General features: G+C 46.0%; 2 protein-coding genes across 4 annotated transcripts in view; one reads left to right on the top strand and one right to left on the bottom strand.

Moving 5' to 3' along the window:
• Positions 1-11,521, bottom strand: part of CACNB1 (calcium voltage-gated channel auxiliary subunit beta 1) — a 51,109-nt gene extending 39,588 nt beyond the window's left edge. The window contains exons 1-2 of one of the 3 annotated variants that reach the window (XM_028704008.2): positions 9,832-11,521; positions 3,299-3,385 (exon numbers count right to left, since the gene is read on the bottom strand). In XM_028704008.2, coding sequence (XP_028559841.2) covers positions 3,299-3,385; positions 9,832-9,918 — 174 coding nt within the window. In that variant the 5' untranslated portion in view covers positions 9,919-11,521. The remainder of the gene's footprint in view (positions 1-3,298; positions 3,386-9,831) is intronic. The other 2 variants (XM_028704005.2, XM_077917274.1) reach the window with 2 other exon arrangements.
• Positions 11,522-16,266: 4,745 nt separating this feature from the next.
• RPL19 (ribosomal protein L19) lies at positions 16,267-21,478 on the top strand. Its single transcript, XM_028704012.2, has 6 exons — positions 16,267-16,421; positions 18,410-18,516; positions 19,412-19,534; positions 19,727-19,847; positions 20,518-20,628; positions 21,297-21,478. Exons 1-6 carry the CDS (start codon positions 16,417-16,419, stop codon positions 21,418-21,420), a joined length of 591 nt encoding a protein of 196 aa, XP_028559845.1. The 5' UTR covers positions 16,267-16,416; the 3' UTR covers positions 21,421-21,478.
• Positions 21,479-27,377: the final 5,899 nt, after the last annotated feature.

A 27,377-nucleotide genomic window follows, 5' to 3' on the forward strand; every position in this document is an offset into this window, starting at 1 on the left:
AAGTGTTGTTTTCAAGATTTAGAAATGTTTTCTGATGTTAACCTGGCCAAAGACTTTAGGATGGGGGGGGGGGGTGTGTGCTACAAATGGAATGTAGCTACTGCCCCCACTAGTTCCTGCCCCTGAAGTGCTTCTGTCACCAAACTCTATTCCTCCCTCCATTCTGCCACTGCTCATCCAAAAAGCTGCATTAAAAAACAACAACTTGGATCTTCAAGCCAGAATAAGTCATGCAATACAAAACATGCAGGTTTGCTTAGTTAGAATACTTTTTAAAATACTAGAATTTGTCAAAGTTGTACAGAATTTGAAATTTGTGTGACCATGTGATGTTGAGGACAAACAGCTGTAGCCTTGGCTAAAGTTCATAGTCAGTCCTGAAAAGCAAAAGGAGTGTAGCAACTTTAAAATGCAATTGAAGAACTTAAGTATGAACTCATGGGACAACGGCGCACTACAACCCTGGTACAGATAAAGTTACCAGACAGCAACCATAGAAAAGATTGAGACAAAGACTGTCTCTTTCTAGTATTGACAGAGAGCACAGAGTAGTGATTCCACCTGGCAAGGGGATGGAAATGTACATATCTCACCTCAGACGCCTGTTGCCTTTTAAGCAGAAGACCATGGATTCTGATCTGATGCAGTGTTTGAACCACGGGGTCCCCATCAGAGGAAACAAGGTTTCTCGCACTTACTTTGCACCCTCTTTCTTACAAATCTACTACACAAGGGCTGAGTTTCTTCCTCACTCAGTTCCAGACACTCAACCAGATGGGGGATTGCTATGGCAACCTCACTGCTTCCCTACGTGAGGGACAAAGAGGTTTCTGTTTGTCCTCAATTTGCAGAGGCAAGAAACTGCAAGAGTGGTCGAAATGAAAACCAACACATTGGGTGGGTTGGAGGGGTGCAGTTCCTGGCACCTTTCATTCACCCAGGTGTCAAATTTGGGGGCCAGGAAGCCAGCTATGAAAACACTGCTGGTAATAGTTGGAAGGGAACAGAACCTTAGACTCTCGCAGATGGGCTTATACCTTACTAATAATCCCTTTGCGTAAACATAAATAGCAATGAAACAAAACACTGCTTAACAGTGATGAGCTGCAGCAGGGGTGGAGAATCTCTTTCAGCCTAAGGGCCGCATTACCTTCTGGGGGCCACATGCCAGTTGGGGGTGCACAGCCAAAGGTGGGCAGAGCAACGGGTGCAAATTTTCCCTTTGTACAGCAGGCTGGTTTCTACACACATTCAGACACCTCTCTGTCTCCTCCATCCACCAGAGCTGGTGAGGGGTGTGGCCTAGGGAGAGGAGGTGTGGTCCCAAGGGCCAGACAGAGATGGGGCCTTTGGGTCTGAGGTTCCCCACTCCTGAGTTAAAGCCTCAACAGCCAAGTTAGCAGCCAAGCTGAAGGACGAAAGGGAATGGCCTGTCTTTGATCTCAAACTGCCCTTCTGAAAACTTTCCTATATAGGGTAAAAAGGCACAAGGAACCATCAGATATCAGTGCCATCCTCTTTGTTAGTTGCAGGGGTAGGCAACCTAAGACCCGGGGGCCGGATGCGGCCCAATCGCCTTCTCAATCTGGTCTGTGGACCGTCCGGGAATCAGCGTGTTTTTACATGAGTAGAATGTGTCCTTTTATTTAAAATGCATCTCTGGGTTATTTGTGGGGCATAGAAATTCGTTCACCCCCCCCCCCCAAATAGTCTGGCCCACCACAAGGTCTGAGGGATGGTGGACTGGCCCCTGCTGAAAAAGGTTGCTGACCCCTGGTTTACTGTATAGCAGGCACAGACTGATTTCCAGAATCTTAGCCTCTAGTCATTTCTTTCCCATCACCTCTACGCAGACTGCTCTCTTTGCTGCCTTGGCTTCTGTAAGCATTTACATCCTCCATACACTGCAGCTGCAGCTTTCTAACAAAGCAGCTTACTCAGAAGTCGGACCCACTGAGTTCAGTGGGAGTTGCTCCTGGGTAAGTGGGTGTAGGACGCGGGTGGCGCTGTGGGTAAAAGCCTCAGCGCCTAGGGCTTGCCGATCGAAAGGTCGGCGGTTCGAATCCCCGCGGCGGGGTGCGCTCCCATTGCTTGGTCCCAGTGCCTGCCAACCTAGCAGTTCGAAAGCACCCCCGGGTGCAAGTAGATAAATAGGGACCGCTTACTAGTGGGAAGGTAAACGGCGTTTCCGTGTGTGGCTCTGGCTCACCAGAGCAGCGATGTCACACTGGCCACGTGACCCGGAAGTGTCTCCGGACACTCTTGAGTGAGATGGGCGCACAACCCTAGAGTATGTCAAGACTGGCCCGTACGGGCAGGGGTAACTTTACCTTTACTTTACCTAAGTGGGTGTAGGATTGTAGTTCGCCTGAGTAGCCGAATGCTGCCTTGTTCACAGAGCCCTTGGGGGGGGGGGCAAGTGGATCTATGGCATCTAAGTTAGAGAGCACATTTTTCATTCTCAGGCATAGTTCTTCCCAGTGCCTTTTTCCTAGTACGCACCATGAAGTTGTTACAATAAGTGCCACACTTTTTAACAACAACAGAAGAGGTGCCAGTAGTGCATACACTTGAGTATCCCCTGAAAAAGAGCACTGCTTCTTCCTATTTAACTGGTTATTGTACATGGGGAAATATGTGGATTTGCTGCCACCCCCAAATGGAAATACATTCCTCATTGCCCAGAGCAAAATATTTTGAGAGGAGGAAGGTGCCAAGAGAGTTCGAGAGAATTCCTAATTCTGCATCAATGACATTTAAAAGTAAGTGTTCAGAATAAACGTTGTCAAATGCTGTAATTTGGATTTTTCATAATTGCATGAGCTATTGTGCCAATCCACTGGTCGTATTAGCATTTCCTTTGGCAATGGATGAGGAACAGGAAGGCAAGGGAAGCAGGGAGGTGTAGCAAGGGAAAAGAGAGAAAGAGCCTGTGAGCCGTGGAAAGTGACTAGGCATGTGCTTGGGAAGGAATCTCTTCACCCCTGACTCCCATCCCCTTAATCCTGAAAGCTCTCTCCAAACTCCCCGTTCAGTTTCTCATCCTTGAGTTACGCCTTTGCAGCAGGTGGGAGAAATAGCAAACTTGCAATGAAAACGCTGCCCACTGGAGGGAGATTCTCAAAGTCAGAGAAATCACAGCAGGGCACATTGAAATTAATGTGTGCTGTTCTTTCAAATGCCATGTACTAATAAGCAGCAAACAGCATGTGAGAGATGTGAATTCCCTCAGTTATAAACTTCACGTTTCGCCCCTGCAGCCCTTCGATTCCCACCCCCTCCCTTCGCTTGAGCTTACCTGCCTGACGAAACTGTTTGAAGTTGTGTCAGATGAGGTGCTGCCATCGGAGCGTTTGAAGCGATTCTTCCTTTTGCTATATTTCCCCTAGGAGGTTAAAGAGGATGCCAAGATCAGAGAGTGTGCAAAGGTGGTAGGAATAAATGCAAGCGCAGACCTAGGCAAGTGTATGCAACTCACTCTAAACCAAAGCTACAAAACAAAACAAAAATAAACCTAGTTTTGCATTGTTCTCCTTGGCTTGCTCCCCCAGTACCATATTGTTGGACCCCAACTCCCATTGGCCCCAACTAGCATGGTCAATGAACAGGGATGATGGGTGCTGTAGCGCAACAACATCTGGAGGGCCAGAGGTTTACCAGACCTGAGCGAAACAGTATCTTGATCTTCTCAAGGAAGGCAAAAACACTGGACAACAAATAGGTAAAATACATTCAGTACCAGAAGTCTGCTACGTGCTGAAAGCAACAGACACAGCTTTCCTGCTTGGAGAGTTTATATCTATGTAAGATGGGCATATAGAGAATAGTGTCTGACGAAGGTAAAGGGAGAGTGGGGGTGGATGAGATTAGCCAATAAATCCACACATCACAGGACTGTCCCAGCATAGACCAAAATGATTATAAATCATGATGAGCTGTAATTGTTTTGATACTAAAATCAGAATCCTCTCCATCCTCACACAGGGGCAGCTGGTCATCAGCCACAGTAATCAGAGAGGATCTTCTCCAACATGCATAAGGAGGCAATTACATTTACCTGAGTACCAGGCCTTGGCAGTTGTCAAAACAAGACTGAGTAGGGTTTTCAGACTCTGTTCCATTTATGTATATCATTATGTTTTTATTTGCTACTTCTCTCCCACACATACTCATTTTCTCTCATATATCCTTGTGCCTAAACCTAATCAGAGTGTGGGTGCCTGTGAGGAGATGGAAAAAACAGCCCCCCCCCTCTCTCTCTCTCTCACACACACACACGCACACACACCACTCGACCCTGCATGGCACGGCCATAAAACCATCTGACACATCCATCTGCTCTTCAGAGTCCTGGATGGTCTTGCCGCCCACCCACAGCATCATAGGCCAGACACCAATTATCAGAGCACAGGGAGATGGTAGTGGAAGGCTATCCAAACACTAATTACCTTGCAAAGCATATTAGCAAGCATAACGGGAAGCCACACCTCACACAAGGCCTTGGATCAAAACAATCAAAAACTGCTTCAAAGCTGCAAAAGGAAAGGAACTCCGCACGCAAGCGTACATGCAAAAGATGACCTTCCTTTTAGTCTGCAGTAACTTAAGAGACAAGGGACATGGGTGGCGCTGTGGGTTAAACCACAGAGCCTAGGACTTGCCGCTCAGAAGGTCGGTGGTTCAAATCCCTGCGACGGGGTGAGCTCCCGTTGCTCGGTCCCTGCTCCTGCCAACCTAGCAGTTCAAAAGCACGTCAAAGTGCAAGTAAATAAATAGGTACCACTCCGGCGGGAAGGTAAACGGCATTTCCGTGTACTAATCTGGTTCGCCAGAAGCGGCTTAGTCATGCTGGCCACATGACCCAGAAGCTGTACGCTGGCTCCCTCAGCCAGTAAAGCGAGATGAGCGCCGCAACCCCAGAGTCAGTCACGACTGGACCTAAATGGTCAGGGGTCCCTTTACCTTTACCTAACTTAAGAGACACTGATTCTGTACTCGCATTTCACTAATGCAGATTAGGATCACCACTCCAAAACTCCACACAAACATGCCCAGAGTTATATATGCAACTGATACATTGCTAAGGAGTAGCTCAGCTGGGATATGTTTTGTGCTCAAACCTGCTACAGGCACAGAAGGGTTAAAAAGGAATGCCAGAATATTCATTTCCACTTAATGGGAGGGGCAACTGAGTACAGCACTGCCAAATTCATGAGCTGTGTATGGGTCACGTCAGACACAAGGACTCTGCAACTCGGATCCAATGCTAAGGATGCCAGAAGTTGGCCTAAGGATGGCCATGTTGGCTGGGGGTAATGGGAGTTGTAGTCAAAAACATCTGGATGGTACCAGGTTGGTGAAGGCTGTTGAAAGCAATCGATCAGTGCTCTATAGACCAGGCCCTGAGATAGGCAACGGAGGGCTTGTTGGTGTTGCCCAATTGGCACTGCTCCATAACATTCTTGGTTGCAGCTCCCCATTCGTGGAATGCCCTCTCTGGTGAGGTGCAGCTCCTTAATTTTCAGCAAGAACTCAAAAATATTGATGGCTGAAACATAATGCAGGGACTTTATGGCTGAAAGACACTGCCCCTGGCAACCTTAACATTATTAGCTGGGTGAGAGGGCTGTTTTACACGTTTTTAGATGGTTTTTTTTTAAATAAAAATTGTTGAACCAGGCTTCCTCAAACTCAGCCCTCCAGATGTTTTTGGCCTACAACTCCCATGATCCCTAGCTAGCAGGACCAGTGGTCAGGGATGATGGGAACTGTAGTCTCAAAACATCTGGGGGGCTGAGTTTGAGGAAGCCTGTTTTGGACCATACAAGGTTTGTTGTAGTGCTGTGGAACCTGGGGCCCTCCAAGTGTAGTTGGCCTCCAGTTCCCAACAGCCCCAGATAGCATGGTCAATGGTTAGGGATGATGGGAGCTCCAGCCAAGGAACACCAGGAGATCATAGGCTTCCCTACCCAGTTGTACGAACTGCTGGGATGATTGTGAGACATTCTTGGAGAATTTAGAGAAAGCCCCTGATCGGTTGCTATAATATTGCAGGCCGTAGGACATTTCCCCCACATATGAGGCCGGAAAGGATGGAGAGAACTAAGCGCAGTTTTCAGTGGGAGAGAGCAGGAAGATAACTTGGGAAGGCCAACAAAAGAACAGGAGCAGGGCGGTAAGTGTAGGACTCAAAGCAAAAAGAGAAAGGGAGGAAGGATCTCTCTCCTGCATCCTCAGGTGTGTTAAGTATCAGGCAGCCTCTTGCCATATTCCCCACAGTTCTGCTTCCTTCCCTGCCCAGTTCATCACCCTCTGCTGGTCACGGCAGCGTTTCCCTCTCTCTCTTTATATAGAAAACAAGCATCACTAGGTTCCTTTTTTGGAGAGGGGGAAAATAAATGTACCGGCTTCATGCTTCCACCTGCTTCTAAGAATCACAGCTCCGCCCCATGCCTTTTTTTTTTTTTTGCAGAGCGACAGTCCCCAGAAAAATCCAGACCCTTCTCTCTAGGGTGTGTTGAGAGAGGGAGCATGGAGGGGGGGGTGCTAGAATGAACCAGACACTTCCCAAGTATGTCTCAGGGAGAGGGAGAGGGACAGCTGGCAGAGGAGAAGGCAGTTGTTACCAGGCCCCCGCAGACATGGTTCTCGTAGTTCTAAGGCCAGGCAGGGCAAGGCAAGGAGGCAGAGACCGGAGGGCTGGGTATTTTTAGGCCTTTCCTCCCCGCTTGTTCTAATTAAGGCACGTGCGTCATTCATAGCTGCAGAGAGCAGTCAGGATCCACCACCTGGGGGGTGGGGGTGGGACCACAGAGAGGGACAAAAGGAGGAAAAGGGGTAGACTCACTCATGACATTCCACACACCAAGAGAGTGGGTGGAGCACTACTCTGCGAGTTTCAGATGAAATGGGGGGATTGCTGGTGCTGGGAGGCTATATGTTTAAGGTTCAGGTGGGGGTATTGCTGCTGCGCTGAGCTAGACCGAACTACTTAAGGACCACATATTTCACCATCACATCAATAGGAGCAAACATGTACTCTAATGTAGAGGTGGCCAACTTCAGGTGTTGTTTGGAGCACAGCTGCCATCAGCCCCAGCCAATGTGGCCCACGGTCAGGGATGATAGGAGTTGTCGTTCAACAGCATCTAGAGGGCACAGTTTTGGCTAAGGTGGCCTTATAGTGGGTTCTGTCACCAGAAGCCTTTGCTTGATACTCCCATCAAAACAGGGCAAAGGTATCAAGCTACTACTCTCTTCTCCATCATTCAGCTTGGGGTATATCTCCTCTGAGGTCTTCCTTCAAGCTGGTATTTCTCACACTCCCTTGAAGCTCATAAATAGTCATTAGAACCTGGAATCTTTAAAACACCATCACCACCACTGGATCCTGCTGTCTTTTTCTGTACTTGGTTGTCTGTACCTGTTTTATATTCCAACCTCCCTACATGTACCAAGCTTACTTTGATAGCTATGTTTTGTTCTTTTTCTTTTGTAAGCATACTTGAATAAAATTAGGAAAAATATAAAATGAAAGAAAAAGGATCCAGAATCTCCCATTTCTTAGATCTCACAAACAGGACCAGGTAGGTACATTGGCTTAGTACATTCTGCCACTGAGATCCACTTACTCTGTTATCATCCACCCAACCCGCAAAGAGAGAGGGAGGCTGGACATTTTGGCCTCTCATATTATCTAAAACTGACCTGCTGTCCAATCTGAGTTGTTGTCTCCCAGTACCTACATTTGCTCACTAGAGTCAAATACATTAGTACCCCTTCCCTAAAATGAATCAAACAAGGTCTTGGCAACTTCCTTACATGCTCCATCAGAACCACAGGTTCACACTAACCCTTGTTTCCCTGGGCCAATCCCCTACCCCTAGGACAAGAGTGGGGCAGCAGGCAATGGTGGACTTGCTAGGGGAGCACTGCCAGTTTTCAGTGGACCACTTGCAGCAGGAGTGGGGAATCTATGGCCTTTCAGATATTGCTGGACTGCAACCATCACCCCTGACTACAGACCAGGTTAGCTGGGGCTGATGGGAGTTCAACAACATCTGGTGGGCTACAGGTGCCTTACTGCTTGCTGGGATTCTTGGAGAGAATGATGAACTGAGCAAACCTCAGCCTGAGCCATTGAGGCGCTTCTTATGTGCTTCAGGAAGAGTGCGTACAAAAGATAACAACTATGATGAACAAGAGAAGCAGCGAGACAGCCATCTTGCACTTTGAGATAATGGAACAGGGACGTTTGAGTTAGAGGTTACAATCAATCCAGCAGTGTAGAAACAAGCCCTTATTCTGTGTGAGTTTATGTCGCAAACCCACCCAGGGGGCCATTATAATAAAATACAGTAAATAAACAAGGACACACTACCCAGAGCACTTAGTGCAGTGTTGCTATGCCTGAACTGTTAAAAAAGGGCTGAGTATGCATTTTTGCTATATACATTTGAGCACACAGCAGCAGACGACAGGAATTCTAGATAAAACAGAAATAGCTAGACCATACAAGATTGATGTTGGCTTATCTTCACCCTAGAATTTTCCTACCCCATAGAGAAGACTGATACCACCTCCGCAGTCCCTTCTGAAACTTGTTGATAGATCCACCAGGGTCCTATTGGCTGTAGAAGCTGCTGGGAGATACAGAGGTGGGGGAGAAGCTCTGGGTGGTCTTGTGTGTTTAGTGCCAAGTTTCCTCAAGAGATTTGTATACTTCCAAACCAACCCATGGAGATTCCATGAGCACCTTCTCCATGTGCAGCTGTGTGTGCCACCCAAATACCTCAAACCATTACTCCTCTTTTTCCAGATGAGAGGAATCTGAGTCATGGGAGATGAGGCTGGAAGTCAGTGGCAGAGAGCAGGAACAAGTGGTCTTCATCTCCCAATGTTTTAACCCAGCCTTTGCTAAGCTGGTGTTCTCCAGGCGTTTTGGACTACATCCAAGTTGTAGTCCAAAACATCTGGAGAGTACCAAGCCGGCGAAGGCTGCTTTAGCCACTAGTCCCTCATCTGAAACAGGAACAGATCTCAAGGGCTATGGTGCTTAACATATCTGGTGCAATCCCTTTCTTCATTTGATGCAGCCCCTTCTAGACCCAGTACAGGCCACAGCCAGAAGATCCTTTGGTCGGGCTTTCTGCAAAATCTTTGCGTGTTTGGATGGACGGACGTGCATTGGTTTAATCTCATCTGCTTGCATGGAAAGGCACGGCAGGGACAGCATGAAAAGCAATGCATTTTTTCCACCAAGTGGGTGCCCTTGGCGTCTGGGAGCCGATCCCGTAATGGAAGAGGCAAGGGAGCGGCTATAACTGATCCCAAGCGGGAGGAGAAGGGCTGTGCAAGGTACATTCCTGGTGCGCCTCTATGTAGCTAGGCAAGCTTCTAAAAAACCATCGCCACCCTCAAATATGCCATTCTCTCCCTCCAACTCCATGACTCACATCTCTCTCCTTTTGGCTCAACGCCCCCCCCCCCCCAGGTGCCTGTGTGTCCAGGATCAAAGTCAGGATCCAGGAAAACATAAAAGCTACCCTCTCCCTGCCTCGACGACACCATCCCCCTCAATAACACGCGGGGCGGTGGTGGTGAGAAACGGGTGAAAGCCAGGACCGAGGGTGGATGGCTGGGAAGGATGCCTGGCTGTCGCTTGCGATTAAAGGTCTCTCACGTTCTCTATTTGGTCTCCTTCCCTCTCCTCCTTCCGATTTCCTCCCCGCGCAAAGATCCGTCCAAAGTTCCCCACGCCCTAACGCCAGGAGTCCTCCGCCCAGCGGGCTGGCAGGAGAAGGCAACGGATCGGGCTGCGCCGCTACTCACCTGGAGGCCCGGGTTGTCCAAGACCTCCATCTGGATGTCTTGGCTGGAGCTGTAAGGTGTGCGTGACATGCCGCCGTCCTGCACCATGGAGATGTCCGTGCGCCCTCGGCTGCGCTCACGCCGGACTCATGGTGGAAGCCGGAGGTGGCTGGGCGCGCCTTTCGCCTGCCAAGAAAGCCAGCCTCTTCCTCCTCCTCCTGCCGCCACCCACCCCCACCCGCTAAGCCCGTAGCCTCGGCATGGCCCCTCCTGGTCCGAGACGCGGCGAGGAGCGAGCAGGCACCCTCCGCCGGCCGCCCTGATGGATGAGCGCAGCGTTCCAATCAGAGGGCATCGCCGACGGACGGCTTCCTGGCAACTGGCGAGGGCTGGCTGGCTGGCTGCTGCCTCCCGCTCCCCCGGGGGAAGAAAGGAGCGGGTGGGTGTGGTCTGAGCCAAAGTGCGGCCGAGCAGATGGCGGGGAGGGAGGGAGAGCGAAGATGGAGACTCTGCTTGGCACTGGCTGCCAGCCAGCCACACCCCCACCCCGCGCACCCAGATCCTATAGAGATCTACCTGCTGCTGTTGCTGCGGCCGCCGCCGCTCCAGACTACCTATGCAGCCTATTCAGCTATTTCCTCTATCTAGTCCTAGCATTCACCCCCCACCCTCTAAACACACACTCTTCTGTTTAATAGTCAGAGGGTGGATGCACACGACCATTTTTCCCCCTCCCAGTTGCCAGCTCTTTTCCCCCTTTCCTCACTACTCAGGCTTGGTACACATCAATATTGCTAAGAAACATAATATCACAATCTTTAAATTTTGGAAAGCCAAAAGACATGCCCTCGAAACTCGAGGAGTTTCTTCTTCCTCCCACCCCAGTTGTTGTTCCTCCATCAGTGACCATCACTGTTTCTTCCTTCCACCAGTTCCTTCTTTCTTCTGCCCTTAGAGAATCCCACTTGTCCTCCAGGTGGTGGTCTCTTCCTAGCTTGTTTCTCCCACAATCTCAAGTGGTGAATGGGTAAGCTAGGGTCCCTCTCTCAATTCAATGATTGGTGGGGTGGGCAGGAATTGGCAATCTGTCTCCACTCTATGAAATTGGATTATCTTTCTGTGCCATTGCAAGTGAACATTAAGAGCCTGCAGGATCAGGCCAATGGCCCACCTAGTTCAGCATTCTGTTCTAACTGTTCTATCCCAGAAGTGCTTAGGAATCATACAAACAGGACCTGAACGCAGCAGCACTCTCCTTTGCTTGTGATCTCCAGCAAATGGTATTCAGAGGCATACTGCCTCTGACAGTGGAGGTAGAACATAGCCATCCTAGGCAGTAGTGGCTGTTGAGAGCCTTATCCTCCTCCACTTTGTCAAATTCTCTTTTAAAGGCATCCAGACTGGTGGCGATCACTGCCTCCTGTAGGAGCAAAAGTCCATACAGTTTAACAGTGCACTGTGTGAGAACTTTCTCTTGACTGTCTCAAATCTTCCAACATTTCAGCATTCTGCAACAGGTGCCTTTAAACATTTGTCAGCTTTGTGTCTGATCTTTTGAACATGCCATTGTTGTTGTTTAGTCGTTTAGTCGTGTCCGACTCTTCATGACCCCATGGACCAGAGCACATGCCATTACCAGTGCATAAATTACACCTCAGATACTGGACAAAGATTTTTGTAAGGAGATGTTGCAAGACAGCTTGGCTTATTTCTGTGCTAAGAAAACTTTGCAAAACCTTAGCTTCTACGGATTGGAAGTTTTGCAAAGATGCTGTGCAAGTCTTTAGTTCCAGGACTGGCAGTCAAGCAGGAAGCCTTAGAATTCATTGAGTAGTTTGATGACCTCTTTTTGGCTTTTGAATCCTTGACATGGCCCCTCTTGCTGGCACAGAAAGAGGATGAATTAGTGTTGAACTTCCTCTAATAAATGTTTATCTCCTGGTTTATCTCCTAGTCACTCTCCTGGGAGGTTAGCTCATCCCTATTGAATATAAGTGCGTGTGTGCCTGTGCCAGCTCTCACTTTGTAATCGTCTGCAGCAGGTTTCTGCAGGAAAGAGATGTGGCCTGTTTTGCTGCAGCTGCTCTCAAGGTTTCATGTCTCTAGTTGGTTCCTTCACCGGCAGCCATGCTCTCCCAAGGGACCAAATAAGAAAGAAAGGGCTGCAATGGAAAAACAGGCAGGATAAAAAAAGCAAAAGAAACTGCTGAGGGAGTTTCAGGTTGGAAGACAGGTGTGTGAAGGAAACTGGGGAGTTTGAAAGAGTTGCAGTCTGTAAATACACTTAACCCACATGGGAAGCATATTCCGGGTTGTGCAAGGACATAGGCTACATACACTGGTACCTCGGGTTACATACGCTTCAGGTTACATACACTTCAGGTTACAGACTCCGCTGACCCAGAAATATTACCTCGGGTTAGGAACTTTGCTTCAGGATGAGAACAGCAATTGTGCTCCGGCGGCCCCGTGGCAGCAGGAGGCCCTATTAGCTAAAGTGGTGCTTCAGGTTAAGAACAGTTTCAGGTTAAGAACGGACCTCCAGAACGAATTAAGTACTTAACCCAAGGTACCACTGTATGGCTTTTGTAGTTTGGTACAGTGTTGCAATTACTGCAAAATGCTAGCATGGATTCTTAAGGGAGATAGCAGCATAATCCATCTCAAAACTGACCACTAGTGAGAGTAGAAATGAAAAGGAGGCTTCTGAAGTTTATGAATGTTCTGGCAACAGCTATTTGATTTAAACCAACCCTACCTGATATTTACTACTTTTAAAACTGACAAGGAAGGACACCAATGCTCAAGAGAACACTCAGGCATCTGATTCTCATCCTGAGGCAGGTCATCTTCCACTAGGCCAAGAGAAAGTCAAAAGGTGCTTCCGGATTATCCCTATTTTCAGGTGGGATTAAATCAGGCTTCCTCAACCTCGGCCCTCCAGATGTTTTTGGCCTACAACTCCCATGATCCCTAGCTAGCAGGACCAGTGGTCATGGATGATGGGAACTGTAGTCCCAAAACAGCTGGAGGGCCGAGGTTGAGGAAGCCTGGATTAAATCACTTACCAGGGAATTCAGGTTGTACAGTGAGAAAGCCTTGCACAACAAACCTGTTCCCTACAAAGATCAAATTGTTCGCGATAAGGAACTTGACAGGAAATTGTACTGGAAAGTGTGGGCAATACTTGTGTTGATGCAATATCTAACCTCCCTGAGAACAAATCTGAATGCATAGGTAGTCTGGAAGTGTCTGAAGTTTAAGTTTCTGATTCTTCATGCAACATGCCAGCGATTACACAACTTTTCCTAAGAACAGCAAGGATCATGGTTGGTCCATCTAATTCAGCATTGTCTTCAATTACTAGCAGTGGCTCTGAAGGGTTTCAGACAGGAACCTGCCTTTCCCATTCCTACCTGGGGTACACCAGAGTCTGAACCTGAGACCTTTTGCATGCAAAGCAGATGCTGTACCACTGAGCTATGGCCCTTCCCCACATGCTTCATCACACTCTCTTCACTTTAAAATGAACACTGAAAATGTTAGTTTTAAGGATAAAAAGGCACATAGTTCTCCTTTCACAAGGTGGGTGGGAAGAGTCAAACTTGAAGTTGACATAAATTCCCCAGTGAATAATAACAAAATCAGTAGAAAACGACTGTCACATTTAATTTCACTCCACCATTCAATAACACAAATAAACCTCAGTCCTGTTACCAAAGTTCTAGGGTTTATTTTTAACTATCTGAGCTTAAACCTTGCCATAGCTGGATGCTCAGAGCACATAAAATTGTTGAAACACATTACAATAAAAATAAAACTTATTGTCCGTGCACACACTTAACTCTAGTGGCCAATTGCCTGTTTTATAAACATGCTTTGGCAAGGGCTTTACTAAGCATCAAGGTGAAAGGTGTTTGAAAACTGTATTTCAGCTATTACTTCCTTTATGCTCGAGGTCAGTACAGTGGACGCTCGGGTTGCGAACGTGATCCGTGCGGGAGGCACGTTCACAACCCGCAGTGCTGCGTCTGTGCATGCTTGGGTTGCAATTTGGCGCTTTTGCGCATGCGTGAGCACTGAAACCCAGAAGTAACCCGTTTTGGTACTTCCGGGTTCGGCGTGGTGCACAACCCAAAAACGCGCAACCTGAAGCATCTGTAACCCGAGGTATGACTGTACAGTTAAGGATCACCAGGACAGAGACATAGGAAATAGGACACAGAACAGGAAGATTTAATGTTCAATTTTAAAAACTTGTAATCAGGTGAAGAGTAGGTAATAATATTAACAACAACAACAATAAAAATAATAATACTATTTTAAACAATCATATGCTATCAATCAGTTTATTTTCCAGTAACACTGGAATTCTAGGCATATCTCCTAGGAAACATTTCAAATGGGGTTACTTCTGAGTAAACATATTTTGGGACGGGTCATAGTTCAGTGGCAGAGCAACTGCTTTGCATCCCAGGTTCAGTCCCTGGCATCTCCACACAAGGGCTGGAACAGGAACGCCCAAAATCCTGGAAAGCTGCTTCCAGTCAGTGTAGGCGATAATGCGTAAGATGCACCAGTGCTCTGATTCCAGTAGAAGTTGGCTTCCTATGTAGATAGTAACACTACTATTTACATCCAATGGTAATGTAATGGTAAGCCTCTTTCCATTATTTATTTTATTTTATTTTATTATTTATTTTATTATTTTATGCCTACCCTTTTCTTCCAGGGAGATCAAGGTGGCATACCTGGTTATCCCCCTCCTCTCACTGAATCCCCACAACCTCCCTTGTGAGGCAGGTTCGGCTGAGAGGGAGTGACTGGCCCAGGGTCATCTAGTGAGATTCATGGCTGAGTGGGGATTTGAACCCTAGTTTCCCAGGTCCTAGTCTGACCCTGTAATTGGCTTTTAATTGTCCTTGTTGTTTTTATACACCGGCATGGAGTTTAAGATAGCATACATAGTTGTCTACCCCTCCCCACTTTTACCCACACAAGGATGGACTGGGAGGTAAGATAGGCTGAGAGTGAGAGTAAGTCATTGACCCCAGGTCACCCAGGCCAAATGAGCTATTAGGGACTTCAACTCCCATCAGACCCAGCCACAGCCAGCATAACTTGATGGGAATTAAAGTGAAAATACGTGGTGAAGGCTGCCCTAGTCCTACTCTCTGATCAAGCAGTACATCACTATATATATTTACTCAAATGCCATAATTGGTATTTTAAGATGCCCAATGAAAACCTACCGGTGAGCAACCACCGGTGAGCTACCGGTGTAAGAATTAATTCAGCGCTAGGGAAACATTACCAGTTGTCAGAAAGGGAAGGGGGAAAGTTTTTCAGAGAACATCTAATATTGCTGTTCTGCTTCAATGGCTTATCATATGCGCCCAAGCCACAACCTTATTTGCTTTCAGCCGCCCTTTCTCCTGTCAGTCAACGAAAACAACCCCAGTAAACATATCAATGATTTCACCGAATATATCAGAAATTGCAACATGCTACACTCATCGCGCAGGCGCACTCTTTTAAAACAAGTCCGGACATGTTTTGTGCGATCAGAGTCGCAGCGCAAAAGCGGATGGATTTAGCCATAGACTTAGAAATGTAGAGCAGCATACGGGAAATAACTTTCGGGTTTACGTTGGGCGCCATTTTTTTACTCTCTCCCGAAAGGGAGGTAAGGGCTGTCTGCAGGAAAACAGGGTTTTCGCGTAAGTGTGATTGGCCAGGCTCCAGCAAAAGGCTGCAGCAATGGACAGGATTTTCTACTTTTCCTAATTCAGGCTTTTAGTGGGTCTGCAGGAGTCACTAGCTGCAAGTTAAAGGCTGTTTTGCATAAGTGAGTTTTAGCTGGAAATCTAAATCAGCCCTACCCCACACCAAATAATTTGCACTGTTAATAGGCTACATTGCAAAGCAATCCTAAGCCCCTCTCTGTGCCACAGCAGCAAATAGAGAGTAAGTGGACCGTATTGGTACTGTCCTGTTTTAGCATGCGGGTGGGACGCTGTTTTCAAACACAGTTAAAATAAAATGTGGATTTCTCCATTTTTTATTTATGGGCGGCTCCTAGGCCCAGACGGAGAAAGAGGAAGCCCCAGAAATCATCAAGTTTAATATCTCCAGTATGAAGAGAAAGTCTCCACTCGTCTCTTTTCTGCAAGCACCTGGCAGCAAAACTATGGCATAATCTTTCCGGGCATGCGCAAAACGCTCTTTCTAGCTCTCTGTCTTTTGGCTCAGGCGCAGAACCCTCCCGGAAGCGCCTCCCCACGCGAGCATACGCCTAGACATCCGCGCAGGCGCAGTTGAGCTTTAGGCCATACCACTCTCAGCTCCATGGGGGGGAAACAGAATTTGTTGTTCCGGTTGTTTAAACCGTTTACCCCAGCCGCCTTAACTCTCACATTTTCCTCCAGTTTGTCGTTTAACGTGAAGAACTTTCAATCCTGGTGGGGACCGAAGGCGAGGCGATGAAGGCGGAGTGAAAAGGGAAGAGAGGGGTGAGTGGTACAGCCCACTGACGCGTCGGCTAGTAGGCTGGCCAGTGCGCGCTTCCTTCCTCTCTTTCTTTTTAGTGCCGTCGGCGCCGCCGCCATGAGGTGAGGAGCTGCGGAGTAGTAGGCGGCGGGGGGGCCTTCAGTCTCCGTGGGGAGTTGGGGGGAAGACCGAGGCTCGACGAGTGAAGGAAGGGGAGAGAACAAAAGCCAATAGAGAGGGGCTGTTTCGTTGAGGGCGCGCGACACCGTTACAGAGGGACGGTTGGGAGACGCGGCCTAGTGGCGCGTGAAGGGGGAGGCGGCGGCGGCTGAGGGTTCGAAAGGGGAGGAGCCTCCGCGGCTGCCACGAGGGGCCGGAAGAGCCGAATTGGCGGGTTGGGGGGGTCCTCCCTCCTCTGGATGGTCCGAAGTGGGTGGTGGGCATTAAGAGGCACGGTGGGGCCCGAAAACGGAGAGAAGCCATTGAGGATCATAGAATTGTAGAGCTGGAAGGGAGGTCCACCCCCCATGGGTCATCCCTTCCAATGAAGGGATCGCAACCTTGGCAGATGGCCTCTATACAACTTCCGATGAGAAACCTCCAGTGGGGAGAGAGGTCGTCACGTCGTCCAAGGGAGACCCTTCCCACTGTCGGAACAGCTCCTCCTTGCCAGAAAGTCCTTTCTTAATGTTTAGTCGGGAGCATCGCAACAAAAGGAGGGGGGATATTTATTTGTTGCAATTATATCCCATTTTCTTTCCTCCGAGGAACTCGAAGGTGGTGTTCGTGGCTCCCCTCGTTTAATCCCCACAATCAACCTTGTGGGATGGGTTAGACTGGCAGGCAGTGACTGGCTCACAGGGTCACCCAGTGAGCTTCACAGCCAAATAGAGAATTTATTTTTATGCTTCTTAAATCTCCCTTTATCTGAGGATCTCAGGGCAGTTCACATCATAAAAATACAAGATAAAAATACAGAATACATAATAAAAGTGAGCAAAATAAAAGCAAACCCATAACACCCCCCCACAAACACATTTAAAATGACATACACTGTTAATCAGCCAAAAGCCTGGTTGAAAAGGAATGTTTTTCCCTGGCACCCAAAGATGTATAACGAAGAATTGAACCCTGGCTTCCTAAGTCCAAGTCATGCCACTAACCACTATACCACACTGGCTCGCAATGCTTCTGCTTTGCATGCATTGTTTCCATAAATTTTTCAGCCTTTCTGGAAGATAATCACACCCCCTTCCCCATAGTGCAGATAGTGTTTCATGAGAGGAGAGTGGTCAGTTGAAGGCTGCCCGGTGTGTTCCATGGCTATGCAAGAGTTAGAATATCCAAACTCTAATCTCTCTTGTATACACACCTGGATCTCTGACATGACAAATCACCAAAGCAAAAAAAGTTATTACAGATGTTATAAAGGTGTACCAGGGTTTGCAGATGGTTGGTGGCTGTTGCTTTACTATCACAATAACCCACTCCTGATTCAAAAACATCTTAATAAATAATACTATTGGATTTTGATATCCTGTACTGTACTTTATCAGTACTGTGTTATGTTAATAAAGTGTGCACTGGAGTTATAGGAAAGAGTCCTCATGCAGCAAACCTGTTTTTCCTCTCAGAGTAATTGGGTTAAAACCAGATTAAATTCTCTTTGCAGGGATACAAATAAAATATCAAATAAATCAAAATCTCAAATTTGATCTTCACTGTTTCTAATCATGGCACTGATTAGAGTGGCAGAGGTGGCACACATTGAATGATTGATCTGACTGAAAGGAGGGTAGTTATATACTCATCAGGGTACTGGACTGGACATATAGACTTAACTTGCTGCGCACCCCAGTATTTCCTGTTTTCCCCCCACTTTGTGCCACCGCTACCAAAATTAGTGGGGTTTTTGTGGGGGGAGCCTAAATTAGGTTCCCAGTGTCTAGGCTCATTGCTCAGAGTCCTGTATAGTTTGCTTATTTTAGTTATGCAGATGAGCAGTTAATTTTTGCTACTTTGGAATAACACTCCCATCTAATATCTCCACAAGTCAGGATAACTTCTTTGCTGTTCTGTGAAATCTCTAATCTTGTATTTTTGTCCTCAGTATGCTAAGGCTTCAGAAGAGGCTGGCCTCCAGCGTCCTGCGCTGTGGCAAGAAGAAAGTCTGGTTGGATCCCAACGAGACCAATGAAATTGCAAATGCCAACTCTCGTAAGTGAACATTTGCCATGTCACAGAAGCATGAGTATGCACAGCTTGCTTACATTGTTGGTACAGTGGTGTCCCGCAAGACGAATGCCTCGCAAGACGAAAAGCTCGCTAGATGAAAGGGTTTTCCGTTTTTTGAGTTGTTCCGCAACACGAATTTCCCTATGGGCTTGCTTCGCAAGACGAAACGTCTTGCGAGTTGGTTTCCTTTTTCTTAAAGCCGCTAAGCCGTTAATAGCCGCTAAGCCGCTAATAGCCGTGCTTCACAAGATGAAAAAACCGCAAGACGAAGAGACTCGCGGAACGGATTAATTTCGTCTTGCGAGGCACCACTGTACTTCTTGTAGCAGATGCTAGTTTTTGCTGATACAGTGGAACCTCGGTTTCCAAATACCTCCGTTCTCATTCGTTTTGGTTCTCAAACTGAAAACCCAGAAGTAAATGCTTCCATTTTTCAACGTTTTTCATAACCTGAATGTGTGACGCAGCTTCCGCTGAGTGCAAGAAGCTCCTGCAACCAATGGGAAGCTGTGCATCGGTTTTCAAATATTTCAGAAGCCGAATGGGCTTCTGGAATGGATTTCATTCAAGAACCAAGGTACCACTGTCATTGGTTTTGTTTAAAACCATAGCAAACATCTGTTCATAGTGCAAGCCACTAGCTTAGTAGCACTTTCTTACTCTGTTACATAGACTTTCCTTAGCTTACCTGTCTTTAGTTAATTCAACAGACCAGAAAATAGACAATGTCTGTGAATCAGGTGGATTTTAACTTGGAAACAGAAATGTAGACATTGGCATAAACATAGTTTTGCTTACTTATGTGAAAATAGATTTGCAGGTTCTCCTTGGTGATACTAGTTATTCTTTCTGATTATTGTTTCCCCTTGTCTTCTAGGTCAACAGATCAGGAAACTGATCAAAGATGGCCTGATAATCCGCAAGCCAGTTACCGTTCACTCACGAGCACGGTGCCGGAAAAACACTTTGGCTCGCCGCAAGGGCAGGCACATGGGCATTGGTAAGAGCTGGTTTCCATCAATTTTGAGAATCTCCAATTTAGAGGCAGTTTAGTTTAGGCAGATCTAATGAAACAAAGCATCAGATATCTTTAATTCTACACTTAGGAGGCTTTTGCAGAAATGCAAACATTTTTGTACTCTTAGCACAGATCACTGAATCATTCTGCCTAACATTTTCCTTTGCTCTCCAGGTAAGAGAAAAGGTACAGCCAATGCACGTATGCCTGAGAAGGTTACTTGGATGAGAAGGATGAGGATTTTGAGACGTCTGCTTCGCAGATACAGGGAATCCAAGAAGATTGATCGCCATATGTAAGTCTGGCAAACAAATACATTTGTCAGTTTTGTCACCTGAAGCATCTCTGGCTTTTTCTGCCTGTAATGTGGCTAACTTTTTACAGTGGTACCTCGCAAGACGAATGCCTCGCAAGACGGAAAACTCGCAAGACGAAAGGGTTTTTTGTTTTTTTAGTTGCTTCGCAAGACGATTTTCCCAACTGGCTTGCTTCGCAAGACGGAGATGTCTTGCAAGTTTGTTTCCTTTTTCTTAAAACCGTTAATACAGTTGCGACTTGACTTCGAGGAGCAACTCATAGCACGCAGTGTGGTAGCCTTTTTTGAGGTTTTTGAAGACTTTGGTGATTTTTGAAGCTTTTCCAAAACTTTTCCGAAACCGTGCTTCGCAAGATGAAAAAACTTGCAGAACGAATTAATTTCGTCTTGCGAGGCACCACTGAATATGCGTCTATTCCAATGGTGAGAGCCAAATCATGCTAGCTTATGGAAGGCTTACTGAATAGTGTGCTAGGTTTCAGAGTTCATTTAAATTGGATTTAAGGATTATGGAGCCCACATACTTGATGACAAGGCAAAGCCACTTACAGTATGTCTAGGGGACATTGCTTTCTTTTAGGGTGTTAATATTTATTCAGAGCTATGGAGTGGCATACTCAGCCCTTGCTGTTTCTGACATCTTTTCCAGGTACCACAGCTTGTACTTGAAGGTGAAAGGTAACGTGTTCAAAAACAAGCGGATCCTGATGGAGCACATCCACAAGCTGAAGGCAGACAAGGCTCGCAAGAAGCTTCTGGCGTAAGTGTTTTCTCATTTTGTTACTGGACACTTGCTTCCTTTGAGTAAAGTCATTTCCCTCCTTTGCTCTCCTCCCTGAATAAAGTCCTGTTCTTGGCATAGCAGTACTAAAATTCTTAAGGTAGCAATAAAAAGGTGTTACGGGCTGAAGAATGAGAGGTATAGCACAAACTCCACAAGTAATCAACTTACAGTGGTGAGTCATCTGAGGTATTAGAGTTTGCTCTCTTTACTCTTCTGTTACTTGCCATGAGGCTTCCGTTGAAGGGGTTCGTTCATCTTGATTGTTTGTCTGGCTCCATCACTGAGTTGGGAAGTGATGTTTCATTGTTCCCTCCCAGGTTAATTCGCTAATTGGCTTTTTAGTGTAAGTTGGCAGCAATGACAAAGTACTCTATGGGGAAATGTTTGGTTAGTAGACAAGATAAAAATGCTCCAAAAATAAATTTAAAATACCACAAAGTTATCAAGGTAGCTTGCACTCTATATTAAAAACAATGAAATAGGCAACAGTAGTTGTTAGGGAGGGGACAAAAGTTCTCTTCAAATGTTCCAGCTGCAGACAAATCTGAAATCTGGATTCATATACATACTCGGTGAATTTGGTGACAGCAATGAAATGAATCTGTTGTTGCTGTGCTTTTCACGGGCCTTCCTTTGCTTTTCAGTGACCAGGCTGAAGCCCGTAGGTCCAAGACCAAGGAGGCCCGTAAGCGCCGTGAAGAACGTCTGCAAGCCAAGAAGGAAGAGATCATCAAGACCCTGTCCAAGGAGGAAGAAACTAAGAAATAACTTCTGCCTTTCTGTGTACATAGTGCTCAAAGGGTATCTAATAAATCTCTTAACAACACATCTGTGTCTAGTAGCTTTTCCTAGATAACTGGGAGGGTGATCTTAGAATAAATGCCCATGGGGGGGGGGGTAACATGGCAGCGTGGCCTAAATCTTGGTCCACAAAGCTTGTACAATTACTCAAGGTGGGTTGGTTGAAATATTTCTGTAAGTTGGTTTCTAATTTTCTGTTTCATGTTTCCCGAACAAGTGTGCATGCTCATCATTTGCTAACAATTAAACCTTGTTGGTTTCAAACTAGAGGCTTTACTCTAGTCATACAGCTCGTGTGACTTATGTGCTACATAATTTATATCTGCTTTAGGGGAGAGTAGGTATAGTTTCAGATGATTTCCTATACATTTGTTGGGACACTAAAGCCCTATTTTGACATTCAACCCAGTTCTAGTCATCTGAGAAGTCATATGTGCTGGCCTTGCTCCCCCACTTCCACCACCCTCCATGAGTTAGGCAAGGTATGTATAGGGAGACTGCTGTAGGTGTGTGAGCTCCCTATATGATTTAGAACCAGAGTCGTGGAGAAAACCAAGCCTGTTCCTGAGTGCTCCACACAGCAAGAATTGAATGCCTGAATAGGGCTTCCAGCAAGCTTGCCTGATTTGAAGGTGGTAGTAGTCAAAACTTAAAAGGAAGCAAGGATGGATCTTTACTGGGCATAACAGCCTCTCTTGGGTAGGAGGCCAAAGATTCAGTTTTAAGGATAAACCTGGTACAGCATTCAGATATTTAAAAAACTATATCTGATCTTCCTTTATTTTATTTTTAAAAAATCATTGATCCACACCACATGGGCTTTGTGGTGGTGACGTTACTGTTAGTTGATATAATAGATCACTTCTGCAACATGCAGCATTGATTTTATGTTTCTGGTTGCCTGACTTGCAGAAGCTGACACTGGGATATTTCATAGCCCTGTTGATACTTACACATTTAGAAATCGCAGGCATTGTATTGAATTGGGCCATCAGGGCTCCAATAAAGGGCAGTTTTTACTCTGAACTGAAGCTTTCAGCATTTGAGATTCAGAGAAGCTAAAATAATGAAGTATCTACTAATCCATCCTTTTTCAGCTTTCTCCCTTCAGAGAACTCTTTGCTCTCTGGCTTCTCTTGCAAGGAACCCTGCTATGCATACTCCACATATTCTACAATAAATACTCCTCAGTTTGTAATATTGTTAGACTTGTTATATGAATTAAGTGAAGCTGAATGCAATCTCCTGCAGCTGTATATCGGAGGGAAAGAGCAGTGATAGCAGGCAAGCTGTCTTTCATAGGAAAGAGTATGTCATCAGTCTTATTGAGAAATGTCAGCTAGGCTGCTCAGATACCCCAGAGTTCACAACACCACTTACAAACTTAACTGAAATGTGTTACAGAGCAACAGACAGGCAAACGTAGCCCGTGATGCAGGAGGCTACTTTAAAAAAACAAACAAAAAAACAGCTTTCAAATTCAGAAATGTCCAGCTGGTGGACAAAACAGTTAAAACATACCATAAACAATAAAAGCGATACTAGTGGTAATATGAAACAGCTGCACATTTATGTTTGTAAAGGAAGCTTTTTAATTAGTCTTTAAGCTATCATACAGTGTTCTTGAAGCACCGTGTGTTTAAGATTTGTTTCTGTTACCTCTTGCTTCAGTGGGAAGAGAAGGGCTTGGGTTAACGCCATGCTTTATTTCCAGTTTCAGTTTTTAAAAAAAGCAATTGAGAAACTTTTGGTAGAAAAACTTCTTACTGACGAACTGGCCAAGGGTTTACATTGCAAAATAGACAACACTAGATTGGAATGTGCAGCTTCTGAAATGGCATTTAAAATGGGAATAAAGCAGTTTGAAATGTACTATCAGTTTCTAAATCCCTGTTCACGTATGAAACTATCCTTAGGCTGAGAGATACTGACTATCCCAACTTTCCTGGCAGTGTTTGTGTGAGGTTAATGTGGGATACCACCCTGATGTCCTTTGTAGGAAGGGTGGGATTGAGTTGTGATAATGTATGAAAGATAAATTGATGGAATATATGGTAGTGGCTCAGTCAAGGTATCTTTAGCCAGTTAGTGCATGATGTGGCCTGGTGGTCAATGGGAATGCAACTGCACAGAAGGTGCTGTGTCCCAGTTTCCAGCAGGGAAAGTGGGAAATGTGAATCTGTTTATTTGGAACTTCTAAAACATCCATTGCACGTCTCTCCCCCCCCCCCACGCATTAACAATTCCAGCACATGTTAACACAAAACAATGACCAGCAGGAATTTCAATAAGCCAAAGAATCCAATTAACTCAACTCAATTAGGTTGTGAATTTTAATTCCCAAGGATGACTTTCAAAATGTACGTTGTACAAGTTTCGCTTTAGGCTTGATTCTGACACCGGCAGTACAACCTTCATAGCCAAGGTTAATTTCACAAGCGTCAAATGTGAAATCAAGTTTTGTTTGGGTCCAGAGGTGTGCCACATTGAAAGGTAGCCCTTTGCCCATCTATTTTGGTTGACATTCAAACTGCTGGCCTTCCTCCCCCTCTGCTGCATGTATTACTTGAGGCAATCTGGGTACCTGTAATAACCAGAAACTAACATGATCCCATCTGCCAAGTGTTGTCTGTTAATTACCTAATTAATCCCAACATAGACAAAGAAGATCAAGACAATTAACCCCTGGCATGAATGAGGGGGCATAGGTGTATTCTGCATGACTAATGTGGAGAAGGAGGGCAGGTTTCTTGGCTACTAGGCTAGTCACTCAGAGAAGTGATATCTGTTGTGCACCCTGTATTTCAGAACAAGAAATACTTTGCAAATCACATGCTTCTCTTCGCAACTGGCCTGTGAGGTAGCAGACCCTCCAAGTGTCCCTGTTTTCCAGGCACATTCCTGGATTTACTGAAGCCATCCTAGTTCCTGATTTGATCCCAGAATGTCCCGCTTTTCCTTAGGATGTACAGTGGTACCTCGGGTTAAGTACTTAATGTGTTCCAGAGGTCCGTTCTTAACCTGAAGCACCACTTTAGCTAATGGGGCCTCCCGCTGCTGCCACGCCGCTGGAGCACGATTTCTGTTCTCATCCTGAAGCAACGTTCTTAACCCGAGGTACTATTTCTGGGTTAGCGGAGTCTGTAACCTGAAGCGTATGTAACCCGAGGTACCACTGTATCTATTTTCAACAGAAGGTATGGAATTACGCAACCCCCGAGCCAAGGAGATAAGTGTACAACCTTTAGAAGACATCTGAAGGCAGCCCTTGATAGGGCTTATTTTTTTTATATACATTGGAAGCCTCCCAGAGTGGCTGGGGCAACCCAGTCAGATGGGTGGGGTATAAATAAAAACATGATGGTGATGATGATGGAATAGGACATCCCTATTTTCATCGTAGAAATGTTGGAGGGTATGAGGTAGGCCACTATGATTTCCCTCTTTTCTGGGCAAAGAAACAGAAAATTAGAAATGTCAACTTTGCCTGAGCAGCATCTGCTGAACCCACAGTTGTGTGCCAAAGACAAAGGCTTGCTAATGCCAAAGGCAATCAACAACGTAATAGGCCTAACAGCTGAAGCAATGATTACAAAAAAAACTGTTAAAGGGAATCCTTGTTAAACATCAGTGTATCTCCAGTAAGAGAAATAATAGCTGATGGGGTTCTCTAGAACAGCTTTTCCCTGCCTGTGTATCACAGCCTGCAAGTAGGTCATGGGCTTTATATGTAAGCCCAAAATAATTACTGCTTTTTAAGTGACACGATGAATACTTCTTTAGCAACTTTTCATTTCGTTGGCATGTTACAATGCTGTGCTGACAGTTCTAACCGAACATCAGAAACTCTCGAGTCCTACATTTTAACACTTGGGAATTGCTCTCTGGTGGCAGATCCGGTGACAGTTGTTATAATTTCATTTATTTATATCCCTTGGGTGCTGCAAGCGGTGGTTATAAAATAGGCAAACCCGGTAGCTAAAATGTGTGAAACAGAGAGCAGGCTGCTGAAGAGCTAAGATCCGAAATCCATGTGACGATAAAACTGATGGGTCACAATTCCAGGTGATTTTGGACTTGTGGGTTACCATACTAAAAAGGTTGGGAAGCACTGCTCTAAAAAACAGCTTGCCTGAAACTCATTATTGTCTCCTGCAATCTTGTGTGTGTGTCATGTTCCTGTAGAAGAATGGTGAGGCCTGACAAGAGTTGGTCAGTGTCCTCTGCAAAATGAAGCTTTGCTTGAAGTGATATCAACCTACATATGGGCTAAGGACAACAGGTGACGGGCCTCACAAGGCCGAAAGCCCCTTCATACAAATGCATTCCTTGCACAAAGAACACTGGATACCAGGGAAAGCAAAAACTCTTCTCCGTGATGCATAATTTTCTATGTGCAGCGGATGTTTTTGTAAGGAGAAGCATTCAGGCTTTGTGAGTCCACTTCACCTGCAGCTGCAGATCTCAGGCACCGGCTTTCTACTTCAGTGTTGGATATAGGATGCTGGTGGTCTTCAGTCTGTGATCTCACATTCTTAAACTTTCAGGTTTGGAGCATAACCTTCTTCTTCTTTACCCTATTGGTCTTGAATCTGGTGGTTTCTTACCCCTGACCGCCCGCCCTGGCCAAACCATGCTTTTCAGCATCTTCAGAAAACTGCTGTGAGGTCACCTGAGGATTTGGAGCAAGGCAAAACCAGAATTCTGATCACACAGAGCCTTCTTGGGGGTGGCACTCATTAATGGAAAGCGGCTCACCTGGCACCTACATAGTTAACTTTTTGATGTCCAAGGTTTTGATTTCTGGGCTTTAAAATGGGTGGAGAACGTTCATTTGGAGGTAATCTGTCGGGGCCCAGAGCCAAAAGTATGTGAGACACCTCCTCTCTCTCTCTTTCTGCAGTTCTTTTCCTTTCCCTTTGCTACCTACATGAAATCAGACCAACAACTGCAAGTTGCCCAGCCCTGTTAAAAAAAAACAACAGACCCAAACAAAAACACACACATTGAATTGACTGTATACAGTATTCTCTGATGTTTTCTTTTTTACTGTAGTTTTCTAGAATGGTGTTTTTTTTAAGCCTGAATGTTAATTGTGAGTTCATTGGGGCTCACTCCCAGGTAACTGGGTACTGTATATGATTGCAGCCTTTGCTCTCACCCTTGTCGTTCCCCTTAGGAAGCAGAAGAGGGCAGCAGAAAACCACAATTCTTTTCCTTTCTGGGTAAGGAATTGCTCTTATCTAGCAACTAGCGTTAAAAATGTTGCATGCAAGGTTCTGGGTGACACAGAACTCTTCTCTAGGTGCAAGTGCCTATCAATTTCCATTTTTTTTGAAAAAGAAAATACTTAAAATTTATTTAGTGCTTTTAAGTATTCGAAACATTTTATGTACATTACCTTTGAAATCCATAGAACAACATTGGAGGACCTGGTACTTTGGATTCTTTCTGAGCTTCAGGCCCAAGAGGGGTCTGAGATATCTCCTTGTTGCCAACTTTTTGACTGATATGCCTCCTGGTGCCTCTCCCCTCACGCTAGCCACAACTGATGGTTAGTGAATATTTAGACAACAGGCTTAATGGTATTGGAGGGTGGGGTTGGGGGCCACCCTTAAGATGGGAATGTGCTTCAAAATGGGGCAAGCCAGCTGCCGGCAGGATGAATCACATGCCCAGAAATGAGGCAATGGGAGCTGGCAGGGGCAGGGGGCTGCACTTTGAATGAATGACAGGGGGGGGGGAAAACGAAGGTAGAGGGGATGGATGGGTTATAAAAAGTGGAGACTGAGAAAGAGACAGGAGGGATGCAGAAGATTTAAGATGAGGGCCAAGAGGGAGAAAGGGAGAGAGACCAAAGAGTGAGGGGTGTGAGACAGGAGCTGAGGTGGGGAGGAACAGAAGTAGGGTAGCTGGAGTTGGTG

This window comes from Podarcis muralis, chromosome 13, assembly GCF_964188315.1.
Source record: "Podarcis muralis chromosome 13, rPodMur119.hap1.1, whole genome shotgun sequence".
Lineage (NCBI taxonomy): Eukaryota > Metazoa > Chordata > Lepidosauria > Squamata > Lacertidae > Podarcis > Podarcis muralis.